This window comes from Puma concolor, chromosome A1 (genome assembly GCF_028749965.1).
Source record: "Puma concolor isolate L17-30 chromosome A1, mPumCon1.1.hap2, whole genome shotgun sequence".
Taxonomy (NCBI): Eukaryota; Metazoa; Chordata; class Mammalia; order Carnivora; family Felidae; genus Puma; species Puma concolor.
In genome coordinates this window covers 29,344,903-29,369,571 of record NC_141667.1, presented here as the reverse complement: position 1 = coordinate 29,369,571, position 24,669 = coordinate 29,344,903, and the positions used below count along the sequence as shown (strand labels likewise).

The 24,669-nt window shown below is 43.8% G+C and overlaps 1 protein-coding gene across 1 annotated transcript in view; it reads right to left on the bottom strand.

The window, feature by feature from the left end:
- SKP2 (S-phase kinase associated protein 2) overlaps positions 1 to 24,669 on the bottom strand; it is a 33,389-nt gene that overhangs the window by 7,118 nt on the left and 1,602 nt on the right. The window contains exons 3-7 of the mRNA XM_025924705.2: positions 13,928 to 14,039; positions 11,041 to 11,184; positions 9,608 to 9,742; positions 7,913 to 8,011; positions 6,382 to 6,512 (exon numbers count right to left, since the gene is read on the bottom strand). Of these exons, the coding sequence (XP_025780490.1) occupies positions 6,382 to 6,512; positions 7,913 to 8,011; positions 9,608 to 9,742; positions 11,041 to 11,184; positions 13,928 to 14,039 (621 nt within the window). The remainder of the gene's footprint in view (positions 1 to 6,381; positions 6,513 to 7,912; positions 8,012 to 9,607; positions 9,743 to 11,040; positions 11,185 to 13,927; positions 14,040 to 24,669) is intronic.

The window sequence follows — 24,669 nt, the reverse complement described above, 5'->3', positions numbered from 1 at the left end:
TTAACATTGTGCTAATAAAACTTTGAGACAATGCAATTAGTCACTCTATTAGACACAAAACACAAAGTCATCATCTTGGCATGTAAGATTTTTGAACCCAGAAAACCCAAGAGAATCAACTGAAAATAGTAGGAGAACTATGTAACACAACAGGTTAACAACAATCCATAGCTTATCTATGTATGTGCAAAAACTGGCTGGGGAAGAAAAGAAAACAAACAAAAATCCCATTCATAATAGCAAAAAGCAAAAACAAACACCACCATATATAAACAAACAACATATTATAAAGGTAGCACTTAAAATCAATAGGGGAAATCATGGATTATTTTTAAAAAATGATATTGCTACCACAGGCAGAAAAAGACTTATTTCTCCAACTCAAATAATATTTCCAAATAAATTCCGTACATATTAACAAGTCCTAAATGCAAAAATATGAGTATTTTCTTTCACTGGATCTTGGGATAGGTAAGGCTTTTCTAAACACAAAAGAACACACAAAGGAAACACTGACAATTTGCTACATAAAAATTTTAACTCTACCATGTTAAAGCAACACAAAACACAAACAGAATTAAAGAAGTGTCAGAAAACTGCAAATGTTTTCAACATACATGCAATAGATAGTTAATGGTCTTATATAAAGAGAAGAGAAAGCTAAATATAGAAAATGGGTGAAGAATATGAAGAGATACTTGGCAAAACAGGTATAAATGGAATAAGAAAAGCAAAATAAAATTGAAATATTGCTTTTTAGCCATCAAATGAAAAAAAAAATTCTATCATAATACCCAGAATTGATGAAATACAATTAAGCAGATCTCACACATACTGCAAGTGGATATTTAATTTCCTGCAGCCATTCAGGGGAGCAAATGGATTTTTTTTAGGATAAGCAGATTCTTTGTGTGTGTGTGTGTGTGTGTGTGTGTTCTGAGCATTATACACTCGGCACTTTGGCTTAGTAATTCCAATTTTAGAAAAACAATTAGGTGTGCACGAAGACATTCATTTTAGCATAGCTATACTAACCCTTCCCCCAATTATTTTAATCCATTAACCTCCCTCCATTCTGTGGAACACAATGCCAATGACGGTTATTCAAAAGCTTTTATTTATTTTTTTAATGTTTATTTATTTTTGAGAGAAAGAGGGGGAGAGAGAGCAGGGGAGGGGCAGAGAGAGTACGAGACAGAGGATCTGAAGCAGGCTCTGTGCTGAAAGCAAAGAGCCAGATGCGGAGCTCGAACTCATGAACTGTGAGATCATGACCAGAGCCGAAGTTGGGCACTTAACGGACTGAGCCCCCCAGGTGCCCCTTCAAAAGCTTTTAAATAACACTTAATGACATGAAAAAATACTAAAGATATACTGTATAGTGAAAATAAAACCAGTGGGTGTAGCAGGGGAAGGCCAGAAGGAAATATACACAAGGTTGGCGGAATCACAGGCACCTTTGCAGAATTTGGAAGAAAGTCACATGTGCTACTTTGCAATCAGAAAATGAATCAGTAGATGTTATTTATTTTTAAAACCAGCTTCATTTCCTGTGGGAAGGAAAACATGGGGCTGCCGTCAGCCCCAGTCCCTCCCCTGCAACCTAAACCTAGACTTGCATTTAATTTTTTTTTTTTAACGTTTATTTATTTTTGAGACAGAGAGAGACAGAGCATGAACGGGGGAGGGGCAGAGAGACGGGGAGACACAGAATCGGAAGTAGGCTCCAGGCTCTGAGCCATCAGCCCAGAGCCCGACGTGGGGCTCGAACTCACAGACCGCGAGATCGTGACCTGAGCTGAAGTCGGACGCTTAACTGACTGAGCAACCCAGGCGTCCCTAGACTTGCATTTTAAGCCGTCTCCTCAACACACCCACTGTGATAGGTGACAGGCATCTCAAAGTCATGCCTAAAAGCAAAACTTCATTTCTTCTCTAAATCTGCCCCTTCCCTAAGTCTTTTCCATCTCTGAGAAGGTACTCAAGCCACCCATCCAGCTGCTTAGGCCGGAACCCCAAGTCACACTCAACTGTTTTCTCACATCCCACATCCAGTCTGTTACCGAAGCCTGTTCTGTTGGCTTTTTACCATCTGATCATTTCTTACCACCTCCAAAGTCACCACCCGAGGCTCTTACAGCCTTTTCTCAACATGGCACTGGAAGAAGACTTTTAAAGGTGAGTCAGATCATATCACATCATTCCCTGCTCAAAATGCTACAACGGCTTCCCATCTCACTCAGGAAAATTCCGAACAAAGCTTCTGCCTCGGCTTAGAGAACCCTGGGCTACCTTACCTCCTATCACTGTCCTCCTTGCTCCCTCTCACACACTGCCTCCCATATAAGGCCTTTGCACTTGCTGGTCCTCAGTTCTAGAATGTTCTTTCCTCACTTATCTATACAGCTCATGCCTTTCACTCAGGCCTTTGTTCAAGCATCACTTCCTCCAAGAGGCCCTCTTTGGCCATTCCATTTGAAAATAAGCCCCTGTGGCCTGTGCTCTGCCTGGTCACTCTGCTCCATTCTTTCTCCCTCCATCTCATCTCCTTTCATCACATTTAGTCATCTGTTGGTTGCCTGCCTCCCCCACCAGAACATAAGCTGTACAGGGGTGACTTCATCAGTTTGGTTCAAGGCCACAGCTCCCAAGTCTGGAACAGGGCTTTGTGCATCGTAGGTGCTCAATAAACATTTGTTTAATGAGTGACTAAAAAACGAAGAAGCGCACAGTACAATTTTGAGTGACCCACCACCTAGCCAGCCAACCAGCCATCAACAAAACTCAAAATCAGATACCATGTTATTTTGATGCCACCCAGGAAAGAACAAAACCTTGGGGGGGGTAAAACTGGTTGGTCTCCAGCCCTCACTTAAGCCCTGGCCATCCCTCAGCAGAAAGGGTTAGTAAATAGTAGTCACTGCTTACGAGTATAGATTCCCTCTACACACGATCCCCTTCATTTCACCACTAAGCGGAGCTCTGCCTGAGCCAGAAGGCATCTTACAAATCCCCAGATCTAACCCATCATTTTAGGGGAGAGCGATTTCATCTAGAGAAGTCAAGGGCACATCCAAGACCAAGAGCTGGGTCCTCCAAGACCTCGGTCAGCCCCTACTGCCCCATGGGGAGGTCGGTGGGGGTGTAACAGCCAACAATTATTGTACTCTCACTAGCGTTAACATGCTATGTGAGATTAAACCATTTATTCTTAACTGCAACTCTAAGACACAGGCTTCACTACCACTCCCTCCATTTTACTCATGAGGAAACTGAGGAACAGGAAAGTTTAGCAACTTGCTCACGACCACAAAGTAAATGGCAGAGCAGGAAGTTGAACCCGGGCAGACTGGCACCAGTCTGGGAGCTAAAATAACATTTATATTATCTTCTAAATAGTGAAGCAGTGTGTGCCATTGTTAAAGATATTTTAAAAAATCTGATTCCCACTATATAATTAAGAAAACACATACTTCAACTTAAACTCTAGGTCTTTGTCCTTGCCCTGAATGTGTCTAGCAAGCACGATTTTATTACCCATTATTCTTGCCAAACCTTGGTAAACAGGCTCTCTATTCTTTTCTGGAGGAACAAGAGAAGTGTTTTAAGCCAAACTTGGGACAAATTAACAGCAGCTTGCCTATAGCAGAGTCCCTCAACCTTGCAGCTAGAACCTCGTTCATTCAGAAAGACTCTCAATAAAGAAACAGCAAATTCAGATATGAGGCACTGCCTTTTCTTGTCTTAGGGATGAGCAGAGAACTAGTGGTGAGATTCAATGTGAAGAGGCTGCTCACTGGTGGGAGTTTAAAATCCTTGGGAGGCAATTTGGCAAGAACTACCCAGAACTGAAGAACAGAGCCTAATCCTTGACTCAGCAATTCCACTTTTAAGATCCCACCCTTAGAAATGCACTCAAAGGTCTGTTTATGTTCATGACAAGGTTGTTTATAAAAGGAAAAAACTGGAAAGACTCTAAAAGTCCATTACAAGGAGATCAAGTGAAGGAATTATTATTCAATCAATATAAATCATTCTTTATCTATTTGATGGAATATCACACAGCCACTGACAATGATGTAGGAGAGCTACTAAAAATGGGATTATCTGGAGGGAATAAAAGGGTTTTCTAAAGTATTTCATGCACTATGTCCCAATTTAAAAAACACTTTTATGCAGGAAAAAAAGCAGCAAGATGTTAGTGAGATTGCTGATGATTTGTTTTTCTTGCTGTTTTTCCATATTTTCTGTATTTTTGAGAAGGTATAATACTGTAATCAGATTTAAAACAGTATTTAAAGGAGAAAAATGGGGGCGCCTGGGTGGCGCAGTCGGTTAAGCGTCCGACTTCAGCCAGGTCACCATCTCGCGGTCCGTGAGTTCGAGCCCCGCGTCGGGCTCTGGGCTGATGGCTCGGAGCCTGGAGCCTGTTTCCGATTCTGTGTCTCCCTCTCTCTCTGCCCCTCCCCCGTTCATGCTCTGTCTCTCTCTGTCCCAAAAATAAATAAAAAACGTTGAAAAAAAATTTAAAAAAAAAAAAATAAAGGAGAAAAATGTAAAACACAAGTATCGTGTGTATAGGAGAGTCATAAGAAAAATACTCTGCTGCTTTTACAGATGCCTAAAAAAAATAATCCCCTTGGGAATGCAAGCTGGTGCAGCCACTCTGGAAAACAGTATGGAGGTTCCTCAAAAAACTAAAAATAGAACTACCCTACGACCCAGCAATTGCACTACTAGGCATTTACCCACGGGATACAGGTGTGCTGTTTCAAAGGGACACATGCACCCCCATGTTTATAGCAGCACTAGCAACAATAGCCAAAGTATGGAAAGAGCCCAAATGTCCATCGATGGATGAATGGATAAAGAAGATGTGGTATATATATACAATGGAGGATTACTCGGCAATCAAAACAGAATGAAATCTTGCCATTTGCAACTACGTGGATGGAACTGGAGGAGTATTATGCTAAGTGGAATTAGTCAGAGAAAGACAAAAGTCATATGACTTCACTCATATGAGGACTTTAAGAGACAAAACAGATGAACATAAGGGAAGGGAAACAAAAATAATGTAAAAACAGGGAGGGGGACAAGACAGAAGACACTCATAAATATGGAGAACAAACTGAGGGTTACAGGAGGGCTTGTGGGAGGGGGGATGGGCTAAATGGGTAAGGGGCACTAAGGACTCTACTCCCGAAATCATTGTTGCACTATATGCTAACTAATTTGGATGTAAATTTAAAAAAATAAAAAAATTTAAAAAAAAAAGAAAAGAAAATAATCCCCTGTCTGAAGATGCAGGCATCTGGACTTGGGCACAGGCAAAGGACTCAACTCCCTGGCCGCTCCCAAGAATCTAGCTCCTCTTCTGATTGCCTGATACATCTTACTTTGCCAAAGACACATTTGTTCTGGAGAAGCATGTCTCAAATACTAATATTCTAAGAAGATACATTCTCCAAATGTCTGATTCAAATCTTTTAAAGTATAATAAACTCTGTAATAAATAAAACAGTTATGAGCTAACGTCAAGTCATAAAGACACGGCTGAGGTGCGCTGGCAGCTTCACAAGGCTTTGCGTGGCCCACAGCCTGAGAGCTTGAGGGGAAGCCATTAAAAAAAAAAACTGTGCCATTTGCAAACACTTATCTCTGCAAATCGAGGTTTTGCCAATATTAGAAGATTAAAGCACAACTGAATGTCGAGGCTTACAAAGACTGTTGGCTATTCACACATTACCCCTGACTTCAAATGCCCGTATTAAACTAAACAACATCATGATCCTCTTAGACTGAATTAAGAAGAGTTGTAATATGATCTTATAAACAGGGCTGAGAACAGGGTTTTTCAAACCTTGGCACTTCTGACATTTGGGTCAGATTACCTTTTTGTGTTCTTCTGCTGTCCCGTGCATTGCTTTCTTGCATTCCGGGCTTCTGCCCACTGGATGCCAGTAGCATCCCTGCAGCTGTGACAATCACAAATGTCTCCAGACGTCCTCGAATGTCCCCTTGGCAGGAAAACTCTCCCTGGTTGAGCACCACTGCTTACTGATCAAACACCGCATTCATCTATTCTATGTTGGGGGTCTTACCTAATAATTCAGCTGACTAAAAGAAGTTCTGCTTAAATTGGTTGAAAGTACAAGGGCTTTCACTTCCAGATTCTGGATTCGAATCCTGATGCTGCCCCACCGGCTGTCCATCACCTAACCCTTCCAATCGGCTGCTACCTCCTCTGGACAATGGGAACAAGACTATGCGTACTGGACTGAGACAATGGAGGCAGGACAGCACTTAGAAGCTCTGCAGTAAATGAAACCTTCTGCCGGTGTGGTCGCGGTTAAGGGTCCAGTGTCCAGTGGGTCTTACCTGATCTCTGGAGATTCTTTCGGTAGCCACTGAGGTTCAGCTGGGTGACGGTCTCTGACACATGCGCGACAGCCACTTGCACGTGCTTCTCAGTGAAGTCGTAACACCAGGAGAGGTTCAGCTCATCCAATCTGCACACCAGAGGGGAAATAAGGAAAGCGTGAAAGCACAACACAGGAATGAGTTCTGTAAGTAGCACTGTCTCAAGCTGCAAAGAGAACACAAAGCCATGGATAGAGTCCTTGCCATTTCACGCACAGAACCTCTGCTTCTCTAAGCAGCTACCTCCCTCTGCTCACCTGAAACTGCCTTCTCCCCTCCTGACACACTCCCCTGCCCTGGTTTGCCTCAGAAAGTTGCCTTAGTGAGTGATGCCCCCTTCTGGAAATGGAGGGAACACTCTCCTCTAGATGGCTCAAACCTCATTACAGGACTAGATGGAGAAACTCTAGGCTATTTTCTTTTTCAACCAACCAGGTTGTTAGCAAACAACCAGAGACTGAACAATCACTCGAGACACTTTAAAAAAATATGTATCAGTGGATTATACCAGGGATTCCCAATAAAGAAATGTTGACATTGCAAAAAGCCACTTCATCTTACCTGGCCTCTGCTAACTGAGCAAATGAAGGACTCAAAGACAATATCCAACCATTAAACCACAAACCCCATTCCTGACACTGCTGAATAAATGTAGGGTTACACATTTTACTTCACTGATAACATTTTTATCCAAAGGTAATCTACTTTCAACAGATTAAAGAGATATACGGGGGTGCCTGGGTGGTCGGTTCATTAGTTAAGTGTCCGACTTCTGCTCAGGTCCTGATCTCAGTTGGTGAGTTCGAGCCCCATGTCAGGCTCTGTGCTGACAGCTCAAAGCCTAGAGCCTGCTTCAGATTCTGTGTCTCCCTCTCTTTGCCCCTCCCCTGCTTGTGCTCTCTCTCTCTCAAAATAATAAATAAACATTAAAAAAATTAAAGAGACACACAATGCTACAGTAGAAAGATTAAGAATTATTAAAAAGGACACACAAATGCACACACACAACACAGTATTGTGTATTCTGAGCCATGTCCCCCTCCCATTTAGTAGTATCTGTAACTGTAGCCTTTATTTATATACTAACATTATTATATGACACAAAAGATATTTTTCATGGAGCCACCCAAATTTATGATATTTGCGTTAAGTTAGGTCTATAGATATTATAGGGAAAAGGCCTGACTGAATAGTCAGGTATAAACAGATTAATTTCAACCATACTGTTGATAAACACAGTACTAAATTTCCCTTATTTTAATAGTAAAAAAAGAAGGGGGATCACTACACAAGTATCCCCAGCAAACCCAAGTGATCTGCCTCCTCAGCTTGAACAGAAAGTTCAGAGGGTAAAGGATGGATGCTGTGTTACCATCAGGAGCACGGAGTCAGGAAGAGCTCAAGAAATATATTCGATTCTACTCTCATGGGAGGGATAGTTGTATATTTGCCAAAACAGTTCTATAATCAAATCTCACATCATTCTTACCTGGAACAGCTGCTCAGCAAAGTCTTCAGGGCAGATTCGGAGAATCCAGAGCACCCAGAAAGATTTAGTCGCAATAAATTTGAGTTCTGTGCTAGGTTACTGGAAAAGGAGGAAAATGTCAGAATACCAATACGCACTATTACTCAATTAGTAAGCATTCTGAGGAAAACAGGCTAGAGAAGTTAAGTACTCAAACACACAGGGCTTTGAGCCAGAAGTGAGTTTCAACTCCTGTCTCACTCTGTATGACACCAAGCAGGATGCTTTGCCTCAGTTAATTCATCTGTGAAATGGCAGTATCAGTACCTTCTTGGTAGGGTTGTTAAGATTAAATTATATAATGTGATAAAGGGCTCAGTACATGCCTGGCACAAAGGAAGCACACAAGAAATACTAATCAATGTAGTTTTAGTTATTTTTTATTATTTTTTTAAGTAGGTTGCACGCCCAGCGTGGAGCCCAATGCGGGGCTTGAACTCATGACCATGAAATCAAAACCTGTGCTGAGATCAAGAGTGGAACACTTAACTGGCTGAGCCACCCAGGAGCCCCAATGTAGTTTTTAAATTAAAAAAAGAAAAGAATGATGGAATAAACATTATTTCTTTTTCGTCCATAATTAGCATTAACTTGTAGGCACACTTTTACTTGTCAAGTCTCCAGGTTCTTTCAATTAAACTTCTCTCAAATTTGCCCTCTCTTCTGCATTCTCAAATGCCTTGTGTTAGTGGATTCAGTGATTAAGAGCTAGAGTTCTGGAATCACACTCTATAACCAAGTTCAAATCTTGGTTCTGCCACTTAACTACCTGTGAGACCTTGGACAAGTTATTCAACCTCTCTGTGCCTCAGTTTTCATATCTGAACAACAAGAGCTTACATCATAGGTTGCTGTGAGAATTTATGAGATGACCTTTGAAAGTGCCCAATAAATGTTGGTAGTTAATTTTATGTATTTTTTACATCAGGTTTCATCATTTCTTACCTGAGTGAACACAAAACCGTCTTAAGTAGTCTAGTTTTTTCCTTGTCTGATTAACCTGCCAAGGTGCCTAACAAGTTATTTTCCTAAATTTGAACTCTGACACGTTCCTTCCATTCTCAGATCCAGTCTCTTTACGACACTTCCCTCTTCAGTGCCTATCATGGAGTCCAGACTTCTTATAGCATGGCAGGGGCCCATTATGATCAGGTCCTCACCTCCTGTCACCTCCTCACTGTGCCCTATGCTCCAGCAGTTCCCAACTACTTCAGAGTTTAGAACTGCACAGGCGGCTTTACCTAGACTGCTTCTTTACCTTGTCACATGGGGATCTCCAACCTGAATATCTGCAATACTCAGCTTAAGAGTCACTTCCTCTGAGAAGGCTGCCCTCCCTAAATTTAACTAGGTCTCTCTGTGGGATGCATGCATCTAACAAACACACTGCACTGTAATTATCTGTCTCTCCCATGAATGGGGCAGGGAGTGGGCCTCTATTCATCCTTGCTTGTCTAGAACCTAGCATAAGTCCTGGCATATAGTTAGCATGCCAACTTGCATTGCCTGGATGAGTCCCGCACAGTACTGCAGAAGCACAGATACTTTCTGAGTCCATCTGGAGATGGACAGAAGGGCACCCCACATATATTCCGGAAACAAAATTAACATACAGAAAACAACTGCCTGTGGGACATGTTTCTGACGGCCACTCACTTGACAATGGGATCTGACAGCTGGAGGCCTTCCAGGCTTAGATTCTGCAGCTTGGAGCACCGGGACAGAATGCCGTGGAGGGTAGACACATCGATTACAGAGTTGGACAGATCCATGTGTTGCACACGGAAAGAGCTGAACACAGACAGGAGAAAAGAGAGGCTATGTAAGGTGGCCCACACAAGTACCTCCAGATCAAATCCAACCTCATCCCCTCCCCAAATGAGCAGCCAATCACAAACAGGATCCTTACTACACATTTCAAGTACAGTTTTGGTCTTAAAATAATTCCTACTAGTAACTCCTTTCCCTCACTCATTTTAAAATTCAGGAGGATTTCTGCCAGGTCAAAACGGTGCTGCCCATTTTGCTTAGGAAATTAGTCAGTGGGCATCATGAGAACGAGCTGGAGGTGGCTGACAAGAAGATTCTGCATATGATGCCTCGAGGCAGAGGTGAGTGAGTGAATTACTGAAACAGAAAAGACAGCAGAAGAGCAAGCTGTAAAGGGCTAATATTGAGAGGCCTGGAGGAAACACAGGTGTGGAAGTTTCTAGGTAATTGGACCTAGTTGTTGGAAAGAGAGGGATGAACTAGAGAAGAGGATTGGAAGGTTCTGGCACAACTGTGGGTGTATGACAGCGTGTCCAGACAGTGTGTGGATTGAGGAAGGCAGCCAGGGACAGACCCCAGAGTAGCAGAGAAAGAGGCACATGTGAAGAAGACCCAGAAGGAATAGCCATGGGAGAAGGATAAACACCAGTGGAAGAGGGGTGCAGTCATATGACCATGGAGGGAAGGGGAAAGAACTAGAGTTGGGATCCCTGTTTTGTCCTTAACTCTGCCATTTTTAGCTTATCTTTCTGTTCGGTATCTAGTCATTCCACTCAAGTTTGGGATGGCATTAAACCATACTGCAAAACTACGAGGAAAAGAGAAGTAGTTTTTCAAAAACATTCCACAAGGCAAACAAAAAGAGGGCATTTCTTTCAGGTTGCAAATCTGTCCACCATTGGATCAGAAACCCAGAGCTACAAAATCCGGGAAGACTCCTCACACACTGTCTTTATCAGAACTGGCCAGTGCGGCAAGAGCTAGGCTGGTTGAGTACTGTGCATGGCCCCTGCCTCAAGCGACTCACGAGGAGCATCTGCTGAGGACCCCCCTCCCCCCTGAGAAGCAAAATGTGCATCTCTGACCCTCAGGAAGAGCCCAAAAGTAACCCTGACTTAAAGTGGGAATGGGATCACGGTAAGCAGTGCCATGATTCAGCATAAAGGCCATATAGCAAAGCATGCACTTAACATTCCACTGCATAGCTGACTTGTCACAGGCCAGAAGGCTGGACATAGAAAAAAGGTAAGTTTTCATCTGCTTCTACCTCAAGATTTAGAAATAGTCTTTTCTAGTTTTTTTTTTTGTTTTTTTTTTACCTGAAATGTTCAACTAATGGTTGATCCACAAATGATCGTGGGCAGCGGAAGGCAACCACCCCTCGAGACAGCAGCCGGCCGATCACATCCGGGTGCAGGTTTTTACCTGTGAGGTCCAAGGTCTGCCACAGGGACTCATCAAACCTGGAAAAGAGGAGGTCCTTAGTTAAGTCAGGGGCACTGGATACCAGAGGCTCTTACCACTGTTACAGAACAAGAGAGAGATGGCCAGGGGCGCCTGGGTGGCGCAGTCGGTTAAGCGTCCGACTTCAGCCAGGTCACGATCTCGCGGTCCGTGAGTTCGAGCCCCGCGTCGGGCTCTGGGCTGATGGCTCAGAGCCTGGAGCCTGTTTCCGATTCTGTGTCTCCCTCTCTCTCTGCCCCTCCCCCGTTCATGCTCTGTCTCTCTCTGTCCCAAAAATAAATAAACGTTGAAAAAAAAAATTAAAAAACAAAAAAAAGTTTAAAAAAAAAAAGAAAAATTTGTTAAAAAAAAAAAAAAAAAAAAAAGAGAGAGATGGCCATAAATCACCTTGAAGCAAATTCCGAAGGAAGCTGTGTTTCTGAGTTGACAATACAATTAGCTATGATACTTTTGAGATACTATTGACCATTTCTTGCTCATCTCACAGATTAGCTTCCATCTTCATCTATATATGTATTTCAGTATACATTATTGAATAGGTAGGTAGGTTCAAAGTTACCTAAATGATCCCACCTGCTGTTTTTGATAAGCATAAATAAGTTACCACAATCACCCTAAGTAACACGTAAATATAACTAAAAGGAGGGAGGTCAGCCCTATAGCTGACCTTTGCACATGGGTTTGAACTATGCAGGTTCACTAACATGCTGATTTTTTATTTATTTATTTATTTATTTTTTTAAACGTTTATTTACTTTTGAGACAGAGAGAGACAGAGCATGAACGGGGGAGGGTCAGAGAGAGGGAGATACAGAATCTGAAACAGGGTCCAGGCTCTGAGCTGTCAGCACAGAGCCCGACACGGGGCTCGAACTCACGGACCGCGAGATCATGACCCGAGCCAAAGTCGGCTGCTCAACCGACTGAGCCACCCAGGCGCCCCACATGCAGATTTTTTTATAGCACAGTACTGTAAATGTATTTTTTTCTTATGATTTTCTTAACATTTTCTCTCTGGCTTACCTTATTGTAAGAATAAGAGTATACAACACATATAACATATAAAACCTGTGTTAACTGTTCATGTTATGGGTAAAGCTTCTGGTCAATAGTAGTCTATTCATAGTTAAGTTTTTGGGGAGTCAAAAGTTATATGTGGATTTTTGACTGGGCTGGGTGGGGTCAGTGCTCCAAACCCCCATGTTGTTGAAGGGCCAACTGTACTTTATTAAGAAATAGTACTATCAAATATCTACTAGGAAAAAGGAACCCTAAAAAGGAGTTGGGCTGTTTTACAATACCCTTTAAGCTTAAAAACAAAAACAAAAAACGTATATACATGCATGGAAATATATGTATTTGTATGAACTAATGTGAAAGGAAAAAGGAAAAATATTACTTAGATTTTGGATAGTGTTTCTAAAGCAAAACTGAGGTACTAAAATGTACTGAACAGTAAACCAGGGGGCTGTAATAGCCACAGTTTAATTCAACTTAACAAAAAAAAGAAAACATGAGATCAAGCACATGAGGGAACATTTTCAATGCCTACTAGAATTTTATTCTTTAATATTGCTTGAAATAAGCAGACCACCGGCAGGGCTTTGAAATATCGCTGCATAAAGAAACTGTCAACGTGTTATTTGACTTCTATTAACAAGAAGGCACGACTACAGTACCTGGCACATAACAAGTGCTTAATAAATGCTGGTTATTGCTTTTATGACAACTGATACGAAGATTAACAGACTCTGCATGAAGAGGAGAGCTGGCTGAAAGAAAATCGATATGGGGTCACTTAGGGAGGGATCAGGGAAACTCCGCCACCACTGGCTCCAGCATTCCAGGGGTGCACACCTCCCCGTGGCTCTTCTAAGCAAACAGCCCACTCTGTAAATACCCGGGGCGTCTTACTGCCCACACACCCCTGAATGGACGGGAAGGGGCCCTTGCTGGCTCACAATAAGAACTCCAGAGATGTGCAGGGAGAAGAGAGATAGATGGCCTTTAAGCGCAAAGGATGGCTAGGAGCTGGCTGGGGAGGACAGGCGGTGAAGAACGGACAAAAGTTCTAACTGCAAACAAAGCCTTCCCCCACTTCTGGCCTGTTACTGCCTTCCAACTCACCAAGACGTTCCCTGTGCAGCTCACCGTTCACACTTGAAAAGTGGCAATCCCGAACCAACAGAGACACCCGTGACTATTGGTTTCCATGTGCGACACGCTTCCACCAGCCAGGCACTGCACCGCCATCTTTATGCTTCATCCTCATAACTGTCTGGAAGGTACTACGATCTCTATTTTATATATGGGGGACCGAGGCTCAGAAGTGTCAAGAACGTCACTAAGGTCCCAGAGTGCTAGGTGGCAGAGACTAGGTTTGCATTTGGATCTAATACCAGGACCTGTGTTCTCCCCTCTGCGCTCACTGCCTGGCCCACGGGTGTGAGAAACCGTTGGCATCCCCCTTCACTCCTAGGACATCACCTGGTCGAGAGTCGGCATCCCACCAGCAATAATATAGGAAAAAGTTCTCCGAGGTGGGTATGTTTACACCTCCAGGAGACTCTTCCCTTCCGCTGTGAAATGAAGTCACTAATATTAAATACATGAAGATACCTAGTTTGCTTTGTGGTACTGTATTTTTCTTGTTTTTTTAGTTTCACTAGATCCAAATGAATAAATAAATAACCCTTCTCTTCTCCTTCCACACATAAACCAAAAGGGGTAAAAAATACTTACGCTAGGTGATACCACCTCTTACAAACACTGGAGACCTTCAAGAGTTCAGGGAGGCACAGACAGGAAAAGATTCCTAAGAGCAGCTCGTCCGGAAGGGAGTCCCATGAAACACCTTTGAGGGAGAAAAACAACGTGTCTTCTAATCACCACTCATTCACCCAATCAAGTCTACTGAGTCTTTTCATGCACTTAAAGGATACACAACATTTAACTTACAGGGGGAATTTAACACTAATCGAATTACTCATCCCACAATTGTTTTTCTGTTCACCCACTGTCTCCGTACCCTGCGGTGAGGCACCACACCTTCTCAGCAAAGGAGAAAAGAGAAAACCAAGAATACTTTTCGTATCATTTTTCCCTTCAGCATCTGCTGGCCAACCTTAGTAAGGGCTATATTAAAGGCGGTACAGAGCAAGTCCCCCCCTCCATGGCATACAATAATGTCTAAGACATTGATGCCCTCCATGGCTAAGAAATGCCTGGTTTCTCTCAGAAGTGGATTCGGTGGTGGATTCAGCCATCAAGTATTGACCTTATCTACAAGGCAAATGAAGTTTTTTCCTCTTTCTTTCAGATCAGATTTACAGAAAGCACTCAGAAGTCCATTTGCCTACAAGTGCACTATCAGAAGGGTGCTTTCATCTATCTCTCTATTTACTATGGTGCCAGGGAGCATTCTAGGTGTTGGGGAGAGAGCAATAAATCAGATAGACAAAGCATTTTAGCTTCACGGGACTTACATTCTAGTGGGAGGAAACAATCACACATATAAAAATACATTACAAGATCTGGAAAAATTGATTAGTGCTATGCAGAAAAGTTAAGCAGAGTAAAAGAGAGGACAGGAAGTACAGGGGCCAGTGTTCAGAATCTCAACAAAGCGGTCAAGGAAGGCCTCACTGAGACAGCGATTACTGAGCAAAGGCTTGAACAAAATTAGGGAGCCATGTTTTCTAGGTATAGGGAACAGAATGTTTGTTTTGAGGAACAGAAGAATGAGCAGGGAGGTGACAGAAGATGAGAGATGTCGGGGCCAGGTCATGCAGGACTCTACATCATGAGGCCTTCAGCTCTGACTCTGAATGTTGTGAGGAACCACCAGAGAGTGCTGAGCACAGAAAATTCTGAAAGGATTGCTTGGGCTGTGTTAAAAAACAAACAAACAAACAAAAAACTGGAGGGGCGCCTGGGTGGCTCAGTCAGTAGAAGGGTCCTACTTTGGCTCAGGTCACGATCTCATGGTTTGCGAGTCTGAGCCCTGTGTCAGGCTCTGTGCTTACAGCTCAGAGCCTGGAGCCTGCTTCAGATTCTGTGTCTCCTTCTCTGCCCTCCCCTGCACACACTCTCTCTCCAACAGAAACATTAAAAACAAAACAAAACAAAACTGGAGGGGGGAAAAAGGTGGATATTTTAAGATGAGTTTTGTCTTATAAAAGCAGTGTCTCAATAGAACTCTTACATAGGAACATACAGAACATAACCCACAAGATCAGGATAATAGGACAATGGCCAAGAAGGAAACAGGTATGCATGGAAGAAATACTGAGTGTTTAGATCAGTTCAGTAACTCACCTTCCTAGTCAGTCTCCCTGTACCTCCACTCGCTCTTGTACACCAAGTCTAGCGCTATCCTCTCCCTTCTGTGATGGTTCACAGGACTGATGTCAGCTTGACTGGGTCAGGGGGAGGCTAAATATTTGGTTCAACACTATTATGGGTGTGTCTGTGAGGGGTTCCTGGAGGAGATGAACGTTGGGAGTCTGTTGACTGAGAAACAGATTCCCTTCTCCAACGTGAGTGAATCTCATTCAATCCAAGTCCTGATGAGAATTGGTTTTCTCCCTGCCTTTGAGCTGGGACATGGATCTCCTGACTTCAGATGTGAACTGGAACCATCTGCTCTCCTGGTCCCTGGGCCTTTGCACTGTGGACCTGGGTACTTCCCAGCTTTCGTAATAGTGTGAGCCAAGTCCTTATAATAAATCTCCCTACATCTCTTATTTTTTCCACATCTCTGGAGAACCCTGATTACTAACACACTGTCCCTCCTCCCCGTTATCTAAAAAGGTGGATTTCCTGCACAGGTACACTGAACCAGGCTCTGTGGAGAACATGATGGAGAAAAGTACTGAGGGTGATAAACGTGGCACTTGCTGTCTCTGGGTGGTATTCTTGGGCAATCTTTCCGAGTTTGAACATCTCCATGGTCCCCCCCAAATATGTAGCCTAAGGTCCAAACTGCTTAGCATGAAATTTATGTCACGGACCCACTCATTTTTCTAGGTTCATTACCTAGAAATATGTTCTAGCCATTTGGACTTACTTGTAATTTGTAGAATGAGTCATTCTGCGCCACATCTCAGAGGCCCTGTACGTGCTGTGCCTGCCCCGATTGCTATTAATTTAAAATCAAGTTGCTATTAGAGCCCCAGTGCTTATGGAAGGCTTCCCATGACATCACCAAAAATGGGTCACTTTTTTTTAACCACAATTTTATTATTTACTTACTCATTTGTTTAGCCCTTGCCCCTGCTGGACCATGAGTTCTTGGGAACAAAAAAGTATTTTTCAAAAAAATAATCTTTGTATTTCCTGAAACTCGCATGGTGTCTGATACATTCGTATGATATATACATGCATATACTTACTTAACACGTCCTATCTGTGGGTGTCTGTTCTACAAATATGGAAAGGGATGGCCAGCTCAGGGTTTGAGACACAAATGGGAAATTTCAATGAAGTATCATAATGGGCTGCAATAGGGATCACAGTGCTGTGCTGTGCAGTGGATGGTGGTAGAGGAGAGATCAGAGAAGCCTTCCTGGAGGAAGTGGGCTCTACTGAAAAATGAGGAAATATGCAGTTGCTCAATGAATGCCTGCCCCTCCCTCCCTGAGGACAAAATGATTCACTGAGGCCCTGAAACCAGGAGTAAAGGGATGAGGGCAGACCATCCATGCTGACCCTGGACCACAATGCAGGGAGGCAGCTGGAGATCACCCTGAGGCTTCTCAGTGTGGCAACAACCCCCCTTCACCACAAGGCTCCTCCAAGCTCAGCATGGACAGAGGACAGGGGTTCTCAAATACGGCTCCTGCTCTGCTTCCCAAATTCGAAAAAGTTGATACATTAGCTTTTCTTAAGTTCTCCTTCCATTAACTCTTCTGAACTCCCTGACCTCTGGTGCCTCTTGAATACGTAGATCAGATTCTAGCATTGGATTTGGCAAAAAAGTCACACGCTTCGTTATTTCAAATCCAGGATGTTGAGACCACACTAGGACTTGCACTACGATCTGTCCACTCCTCGTGACACCAGGTGCCTGGCCTCCCCGAGGGTGAGAACCACTGGAAGGGAAGCACGCTGATGGGAATGCATCTCTGTGGCCCAAGTCTGTGAATACTGGGCAGGTTACCTAATCCCTCGGGCTCGGTTTCTGCATCTGCAGGAACAGGAATAAAATGATTTATTTTGCAAAGTAGTTCCCTGTGGAGATTAAATAATATAAGGGAAGACATCAAGCAGCAGAGTCAAACTTTCCTTTCTCCTTCTTGCCTCTATCTCTCTCCTCTCTCCATTAAAGCTGCACATTTGCCTTTTGTGATGACTGTTCGCTGCTGCTTGGAATTTCACTTATTTGAAAACACACCGGGTTTTAATAGGGTTTGGATGAGGGCTGCAGCATGTGATTGACCAAGAGGCCCAAACAGCCCTCTATCTAAGTTTGGGACCCCCAGAAGCAGATCCTGAGGACCTGAAGTCAAGTAGTTTATTTTGCTAAGTAATCCCAGGAAGCATTGGAAAGTGAAGAGATATGGAAAGGAAAGAAGCTAATTCGGGGAAATGTTAATAAGCAGGTTATTGCCATTGCCAAGTGGAGTTCAAGTCTGCCGGGGACTCCAGGAGACCCCATAGCACCCTGCCCCAGAGCTGTCTGTCTCAGCCAAGAGCATGGGTGCTGGGGTATTAATCCACCAACAACTCTCAGTCACTGGGTGTGGGCTTCTGGGAGTGGGGCAGAAATGTTAATTCCCACATGCCTGCCCAGAGAAAGGCATCAAGCAGTCATATCTGTATGCAGGAGAAAACCTGGCACATAAAGGAGTGCTGAGCTTCGAGGGGCTATGGATGGGGCACCATGCGTCCTATAAAGACAGTGGAAAAGGAAATTAGGGAGGCTTGTTGTGAAGTGCAGGGCAGGAGAAATAAATTAATGAATTTGGTGCCTATTTTATTGGGAACATACAAGAAATCAGAAACAATTAGAACAACATGAGCTAGGTAATTAAAATGCGAGGAGGAGGGCCACCTGGGTGGCTCAGTTGGTTGAGCATCCAACTTTTGATTTCGTCTCAAGTCATGATCCCAGGGTTGTGGGATCTAGCCCCGCATTGGGCTCCATGAAGCCTGCTTGGGATTCTCTCTTTCTCTCTCTCTCTCTCCCCTCCCTCCCTCTGCTCCTCTCCCCCACTCATGATCTCTCTCTCTCAAATAAAAATTTTTTTTTAAATGCGAGGAGGAAAACTAGTCACTATTGGCAGCAAGGAACACAGAGGTTTGCAGAGGACAGCAAAGCTAAGCAGTGAAGCACACTAGTAAGGTTAACACTAGAATCTGGATGTCTTCGTCCGTCCAACTCCTACTCATCCTGCAGATCTCGGCTTAAACTTGTTACCCCCTCAGAGGAGCGTTCCCAAATCACCACCACAGCCCCCAGACCCAGGTTTGCACACCCAGCACACGGCACAATACTAAGCCCATAACTGGCATCCAATAAAGCTTTGCTAGATGCATCATACCTTTTACTCTCCCTTTATGCAAACTGAATATGCCAACTCTGCGTTTGCATTTGCGTTGACTAGTTACCCTTTGCTAATCAAGAAACTAGCACACACCCAATGCCTAGGAGAGAGCCTGGCAATGAATATTAGAAAGTATTCAAATGCTGTTTCACGAAGGAATGACTGACAGCCCAAAGAAGAATGCTGGCTTTATTCTACACACAGGCAAGACTGCTGGCTTCTTAGGACCAGTGAGTTTCCTTATTTGTAAAATGATAAGGTTGGCCTATGGCTCCACTTCAGCAAACATTCCTGGGTGCCTAATTAATGTACTAGTGCTGGGAGCTGGGTGTAAGCTACAGTCCCTGCACAACAGCCTCACTTGGAGACAAACTAATAAACAAATACATAACTTAACATTTAAACACTGCCATTTACTGAAAGCCCTAAAGTCTCGAGCATTTATTCAAGCACACTGACTCTAAATGCAACAACCCTGTGTATTTAGCAGCATGCCATCTTACAGATAAGGGAACTGGCCTCAGCAGGGTTAAATAACCTCACCAAGGGGCTATTGGCTGTTAGGCAGGAGAGCCAGGAGGCAAAGCTGGGGCTGCTCTGAGTATGCCAAAACCCCACACCCTGAGGTGCAGGTGCAGAGCCCCAAGAGGTGGCTACGTGAAGGCTGGCCAGGTAGCAGAGGGCACTGCAGGTGTGGGCCCTGTACCTGCAAAGGAATGGCATGGCGCTGCTATGCAGAGGCAAGAAGGCTGAAGACAAAAACCCAGGACGAAAAGATGATGTACTCGGGTCAGTACACGAGTAGTCTGTGAGATGGGAGGTGGGGGGAGTGCAAAAGAACACACAAGTGCGACAAGGCCACACAACTAGCAAGTGGCAGGGTGGGAATTCAAACCCAGGTCTGACTCCAAATGATGTCCTTTCTACCACAGGATGCTCTAACATCCCACACTCTCCCCTGTTCTAAGTGCTTGATGCTCTACAAGACGGAGGAAGGTAAGAATTCAACCTGACTTACAATGCGAAGAGAACTCAATCAGGGCTAGGGAGGGAGGGAGGGCTGGCAGGGAGAGGGAGTAAAACAAAGATGCTAAGAGTTATCAAGCAGGCTGGCTCCCGAAGGGAAGGAACGAAAGCCAAGGAAATGCAAGGCCCCAGCTGGCAGCCAAGTCCCCAGGACTCCCTCAGTTGATCACAGGACACGGACCTTAGGGCCCCTCGCTAGAGGTGCTGAAGCCTGAGACTGGCTGCTGTATAAGCAGATGGGGCAGAAGTCTGTCTTCCAGCTCCAGCGGCTGGTATCCAGGCTTGTGATATGCTTAATCTAATTTTACTTGCCATACTTAATTCTCCAAACATCAGCCATCTGTTTCCTGGATTCCTGACTCCTCTGCTGCCTGGTCTGTTTGCCTGAGTGGATGGGAGAGTCCAGAGCAGGACTTTCCTCCACTCACCTCTTCTACACCCCGAAGGCTGCACACCAGCCCTGCACAGAAAAGGAAACAATTATTTAAGCCCACGGCCGCCAGTCTTCAACTACACAAAGGCTGTTACACTTTGGAGCCCCGAAGGGGTGAAAACTGGCCAGATTCACAAACCTGCTGGTCGTCACCCTCAGCCACCATCATTTCCACTTACCCTTCACGTGCAAACCCAGCTGTCCACGTCTATAACTTCGCCACTGCCCATGCCTCAAACTCCTCTGGGGAGAGCAGCTTATTGAAGAATTTTCTATGTATGAAATCTTTGCAGTATAGGTTACTCATCTTTTTTTTTTTTTTTTTTTATGTCTTCATTTATCTTTGAGACAGAGAGACAGAGCATGAGCAGGAGAGGGGCAGAGAGAGGGGGAGACACAGAATCCGAAGCAGGCTCCAGGCTCTGAGCACAGAGCCTGATGTGGGGCTCGAACTCACAGACCGTGAGATCATGACCTTAGCCGATGTCGGACGCTTAACCGACTGAGCCACCCAGGCACCCCTATAGGTTACTCAACTTCCTTGCAATATTTATTTCTTGGAACATCACCCACACTCAGATTCAAATTAAAATTCCAAATCTTAATCATAAACTCTTGACTCTCAAAACTGCTCCTCTCCTTCAGCATGGATAAACAAATTATACTTGAAGGACAAGCCAGCACTCACACCTCCCGTTTCTTATATTTAAGGGTGGGGGCTCACTTCACATTTGCTTGTGTTAGCTTGTTTTAAGTATTAACAATCTATGCTTCCTTTCTGAAAAACCACAAACATTCTGCCAAGCAAAACACAGTAAAACAAAAGCAGGGTCCCAAATGATCCCCTCAGCCCCAGAACCCTCTATTTCTGTAAGAAACTTGCTCAACTCTGAAATGTGGGGAGAGTGGAGAAACCATGGAAATTAGGATTTGGAGAATAAGGTAAAGTATATACACTCTCTAGGAGGTCTGAGAGGAGGTCTTTTGCCTGTTACGTTCACTGCTGTATTAGTAACCTCTAGAATACTCAGTATTAATTACTGGCTGCATGAATAAATGAAAGGAAGCTGCAGGGCAAAGAGATGCCTCATAGGGCCCCATAAAGGCTCTTGCAGAGCTGAGTTTTGGGAGCCGGGGGCTGAGATTCATTGGTGAGTCATGAAATCAATTCAGTTGAAGCAGCCTTGTTTTGAAAGAATGGAATGGAACACAATAGGAAGTATCTTAGCAAGGGGAATTACAGCTTTGTGAGATTTCTGTTTCAGGCACACACCCAGCATCGCAATGTAAAATATATTTATTACTGGTTTAAAAAAAAAAATTGGAGGAAAAATGTTTGCCTGTGAGCATTAAAAAGCAGATTCCCGGGCTCAAGGCAGGACTTCTTGGATCCGAATCTCAGGAATTTTGCACTTTGAACAAGTTCCTTTGGGGATATCAGCAGACACTAAACTTTAGAGTCTCCAGTCTGAGAACCACTGCAGGCTCTGGAATGTCAAGCAGTTTAACAGCCCTGGGAAAGCTAATCAACAAATTAGTTCAACGGTGTTTTCACTGTGTTTCACTGTTTTCACTGGGGCGGAGTGTAGGGAGAAAAGGGACCAAGACAGGCATTTAATGACATGAATAAAATGAAGTTGTCCTGTTTGGGCTTGTTACTGACCCCACTACTGGGCCACTTACTTCCAATTCCTTCCATACACTCACCCCGCGGGCAAAACAGACCTGTCCTGATACAGCGTTTGCCACACAGTTTTTATCTTCCAAAATAAAAAGATGAGGAGGATTTAGTTGCCAGATGTGTATGAGTCTGGCTGGGGGCCTGCAGGGAGACTGCTGAGGGAGGAACCAGGAAAAACTCCCAGCCCAAGGCCACTGTCACCAGATCGCTACATAAAGCAGGTGTGGCTTATTCTGCCCTAATCCTGGCAGAGCCATTAGCCACCTGTCTTGACAACTGCACACAAAACTCCCTGGAATGATGATCCAGAGAGAGAGAGAGACAGAGAGAGAGAGAGAGACAGAGAGAGAGAGAGAGACACAGAGAGAGAGAGAGACAGAGAGAGACAGAGAGAGAGAGAGACAGAGAGAGACAGAGACAGACAGACACTGGAGGCCCACTGGGAATCCTCTACCCAGCTGTCTCTCATCCTGCATCAGGGAATCCACCTCTCCACACTCCATACCAATTAGCCAGTCTATATTGTGTGCAATTCCACACACGTAGGATGTAGATTATTAGTTTTCCTTCCTGCCTCTCTCTTAGGCAGTAACAAACATAAAAATCAAACATTGTTTTTTCTCTTCTTGCTTCAGGCATATATATTTGAGGTCAGTTTTAACAATGTAGACTTATTGACTGGACCATTTCCAGATCTTTCCCTCTCCTCAGAGCCTCCACTTTCGCTGAGTGGAAGGAGGAAGATTGTCCACATCCGCTGGGAATCACCCTGGAAGCCCTTCTGCACCTGGGAAGCTGTACCTGGTTCAATTTGGCCCAAGGGGTTCCCTTCCTCTGGCCTCCAATTGCACTTACTACCTAGACTACTCATTGGATGCCAGTGTTTTGGTCGCCATCTTCTGCCGTGAGCTTCTCTGAGGGTGTGTTGTCTTTCTCCTCAACTTGACTTGCAATGTCCTACAAGCCAGCAACCATCCCTTAATCTCTCTTGTTTCTACAGTGCCTTGCTTAACAGTGACTTTTTTATTTATACATCTCTATCTCTGTGTATGAATGCGGAAGGACATACAGGAATCACACTGAATGTTTAAAAGCAACTGGCCCTGGACAAGTTAATCAAAATATGCTCATCTTAGCAGAAATGTGGTGTCTGTCACCACATCTAGTTGGTCAAACACCAAATTGCTAGTGCTACACTCCAGACGCTAAAAATAACAGAAGCATTAAATTCTGAAAGAAAAAATTCTGTACTAACAAGGTCAGGCTAACAGGACTAAGGACAAAAGAAAAAGTGAAGTAGCTTCCCAAATGAGTGTCAGAAATTTTGTTGACCAAATTAACTGGATTTACTTATTGTGTATTATGTGCACCCAACATGCTAAGAGCTTTGTGGGCACTCTTTCCCTTAATCCTCACAGCGACCTATGAAGTGGGTATTATTATTCTATTTCACAAAGAAATGAAGGCAAAGAGAGCTCAAATAACTTCCCAAGGTTGGTAAATAGCAGAATTAGGATGCAAAGCCAGATCTGTCTGACTTGATCACAATCCTTTATTGCCTTTCTAATTAATTCACCCCCTCCCCTGATGTAGATTTCCAGACGATAACCTGTAGGTTCTCATTCCTAACAAAAGGGTCAAAACCCCAAAACAACAGATTTTTTAAAGCAAAGCAAACAAACAACCAACCCTTTTTCAAAGATAGTCAAATGGGAGGACTAAGGAATATACTTATTTACCCCGGCTCTGTAAGACTTCGTCTTCAATATTTCTTTAATCTGTCTCTTCTTCTCTGCTATCACCCACCCAATTCCTGTTTAGCCTCTGATCACCTCTTCTACAGACTACCTCAATGGCCTAATTCTGTCAACTCTAACGTCAGAATCTATCCAGAACGTGACACTTATTACTACCCCCATACCTCTTAACAAATCTCTAAATTTCTACCCTTGATCCCCTACAGTTTAATCCCATCAATGTGTCCTTTTAAAAGGTCACATCACAACTCTGCTCAATACCAGCTCTGGCCTTATCTCCCACTACTCAACCCTTAGCTCATTCCACACATGTCTTCCTTCTTCCTTGAGCAAACATGACATGCTTCTGCCCCAAGGTCTTTGCACTGACTATGCCCTCTGCTTGGAACCCGTTTCTCCAAGATATTTGCATGGCACATTCCTCACACTTAATGCCTTTACTTAAAAAGCTCATGTCTCAGTGAAGCTTCCCTTCAATACCCTGTTTAAAACTGCAATCCATATTCCCACCCCAGGACTTCCAATCCCTCTCAACTTGTTCTATGTTTGTTTTTGGCCATGGCATTTATTACTTTCTAACATTCTACATACCACATTTATTATGTCTGTTGCATCCTCTCTCTCCAACAGAAGCTTCTTGAGGTCAGGAATGTTTACATTGTTTGTTGCCAAATCCCTAACAATCCCTAACACCTAGAACAACGCCTAGCACATAGTATGTACTCAGCAAAAATGTGCTGGCTTAATGTTTTAAATACCTTCTAGCAAGAAACAGTATTATTGCACTACCTTTACCCTATGGCCTTCTGTACTCTTGGGGCTCTGATCCACTCTGGGAGGCACACGCTGATCTGTTTGAAAAGCCTGGAGACGGGGAGCTATCAAAGCCAGAAATGATACGGGGAGTTCTACATTTCAGTCAGTCTGCTCTAGCTCTGGGGATGGATCTGCAGAGGATAAGCCTGGAATTATGAGCCATTCCAATATTCAGGCAAGAGATAATGAGAGCTTGAAAAACATCCTGGAGACAAGAGGGAAAG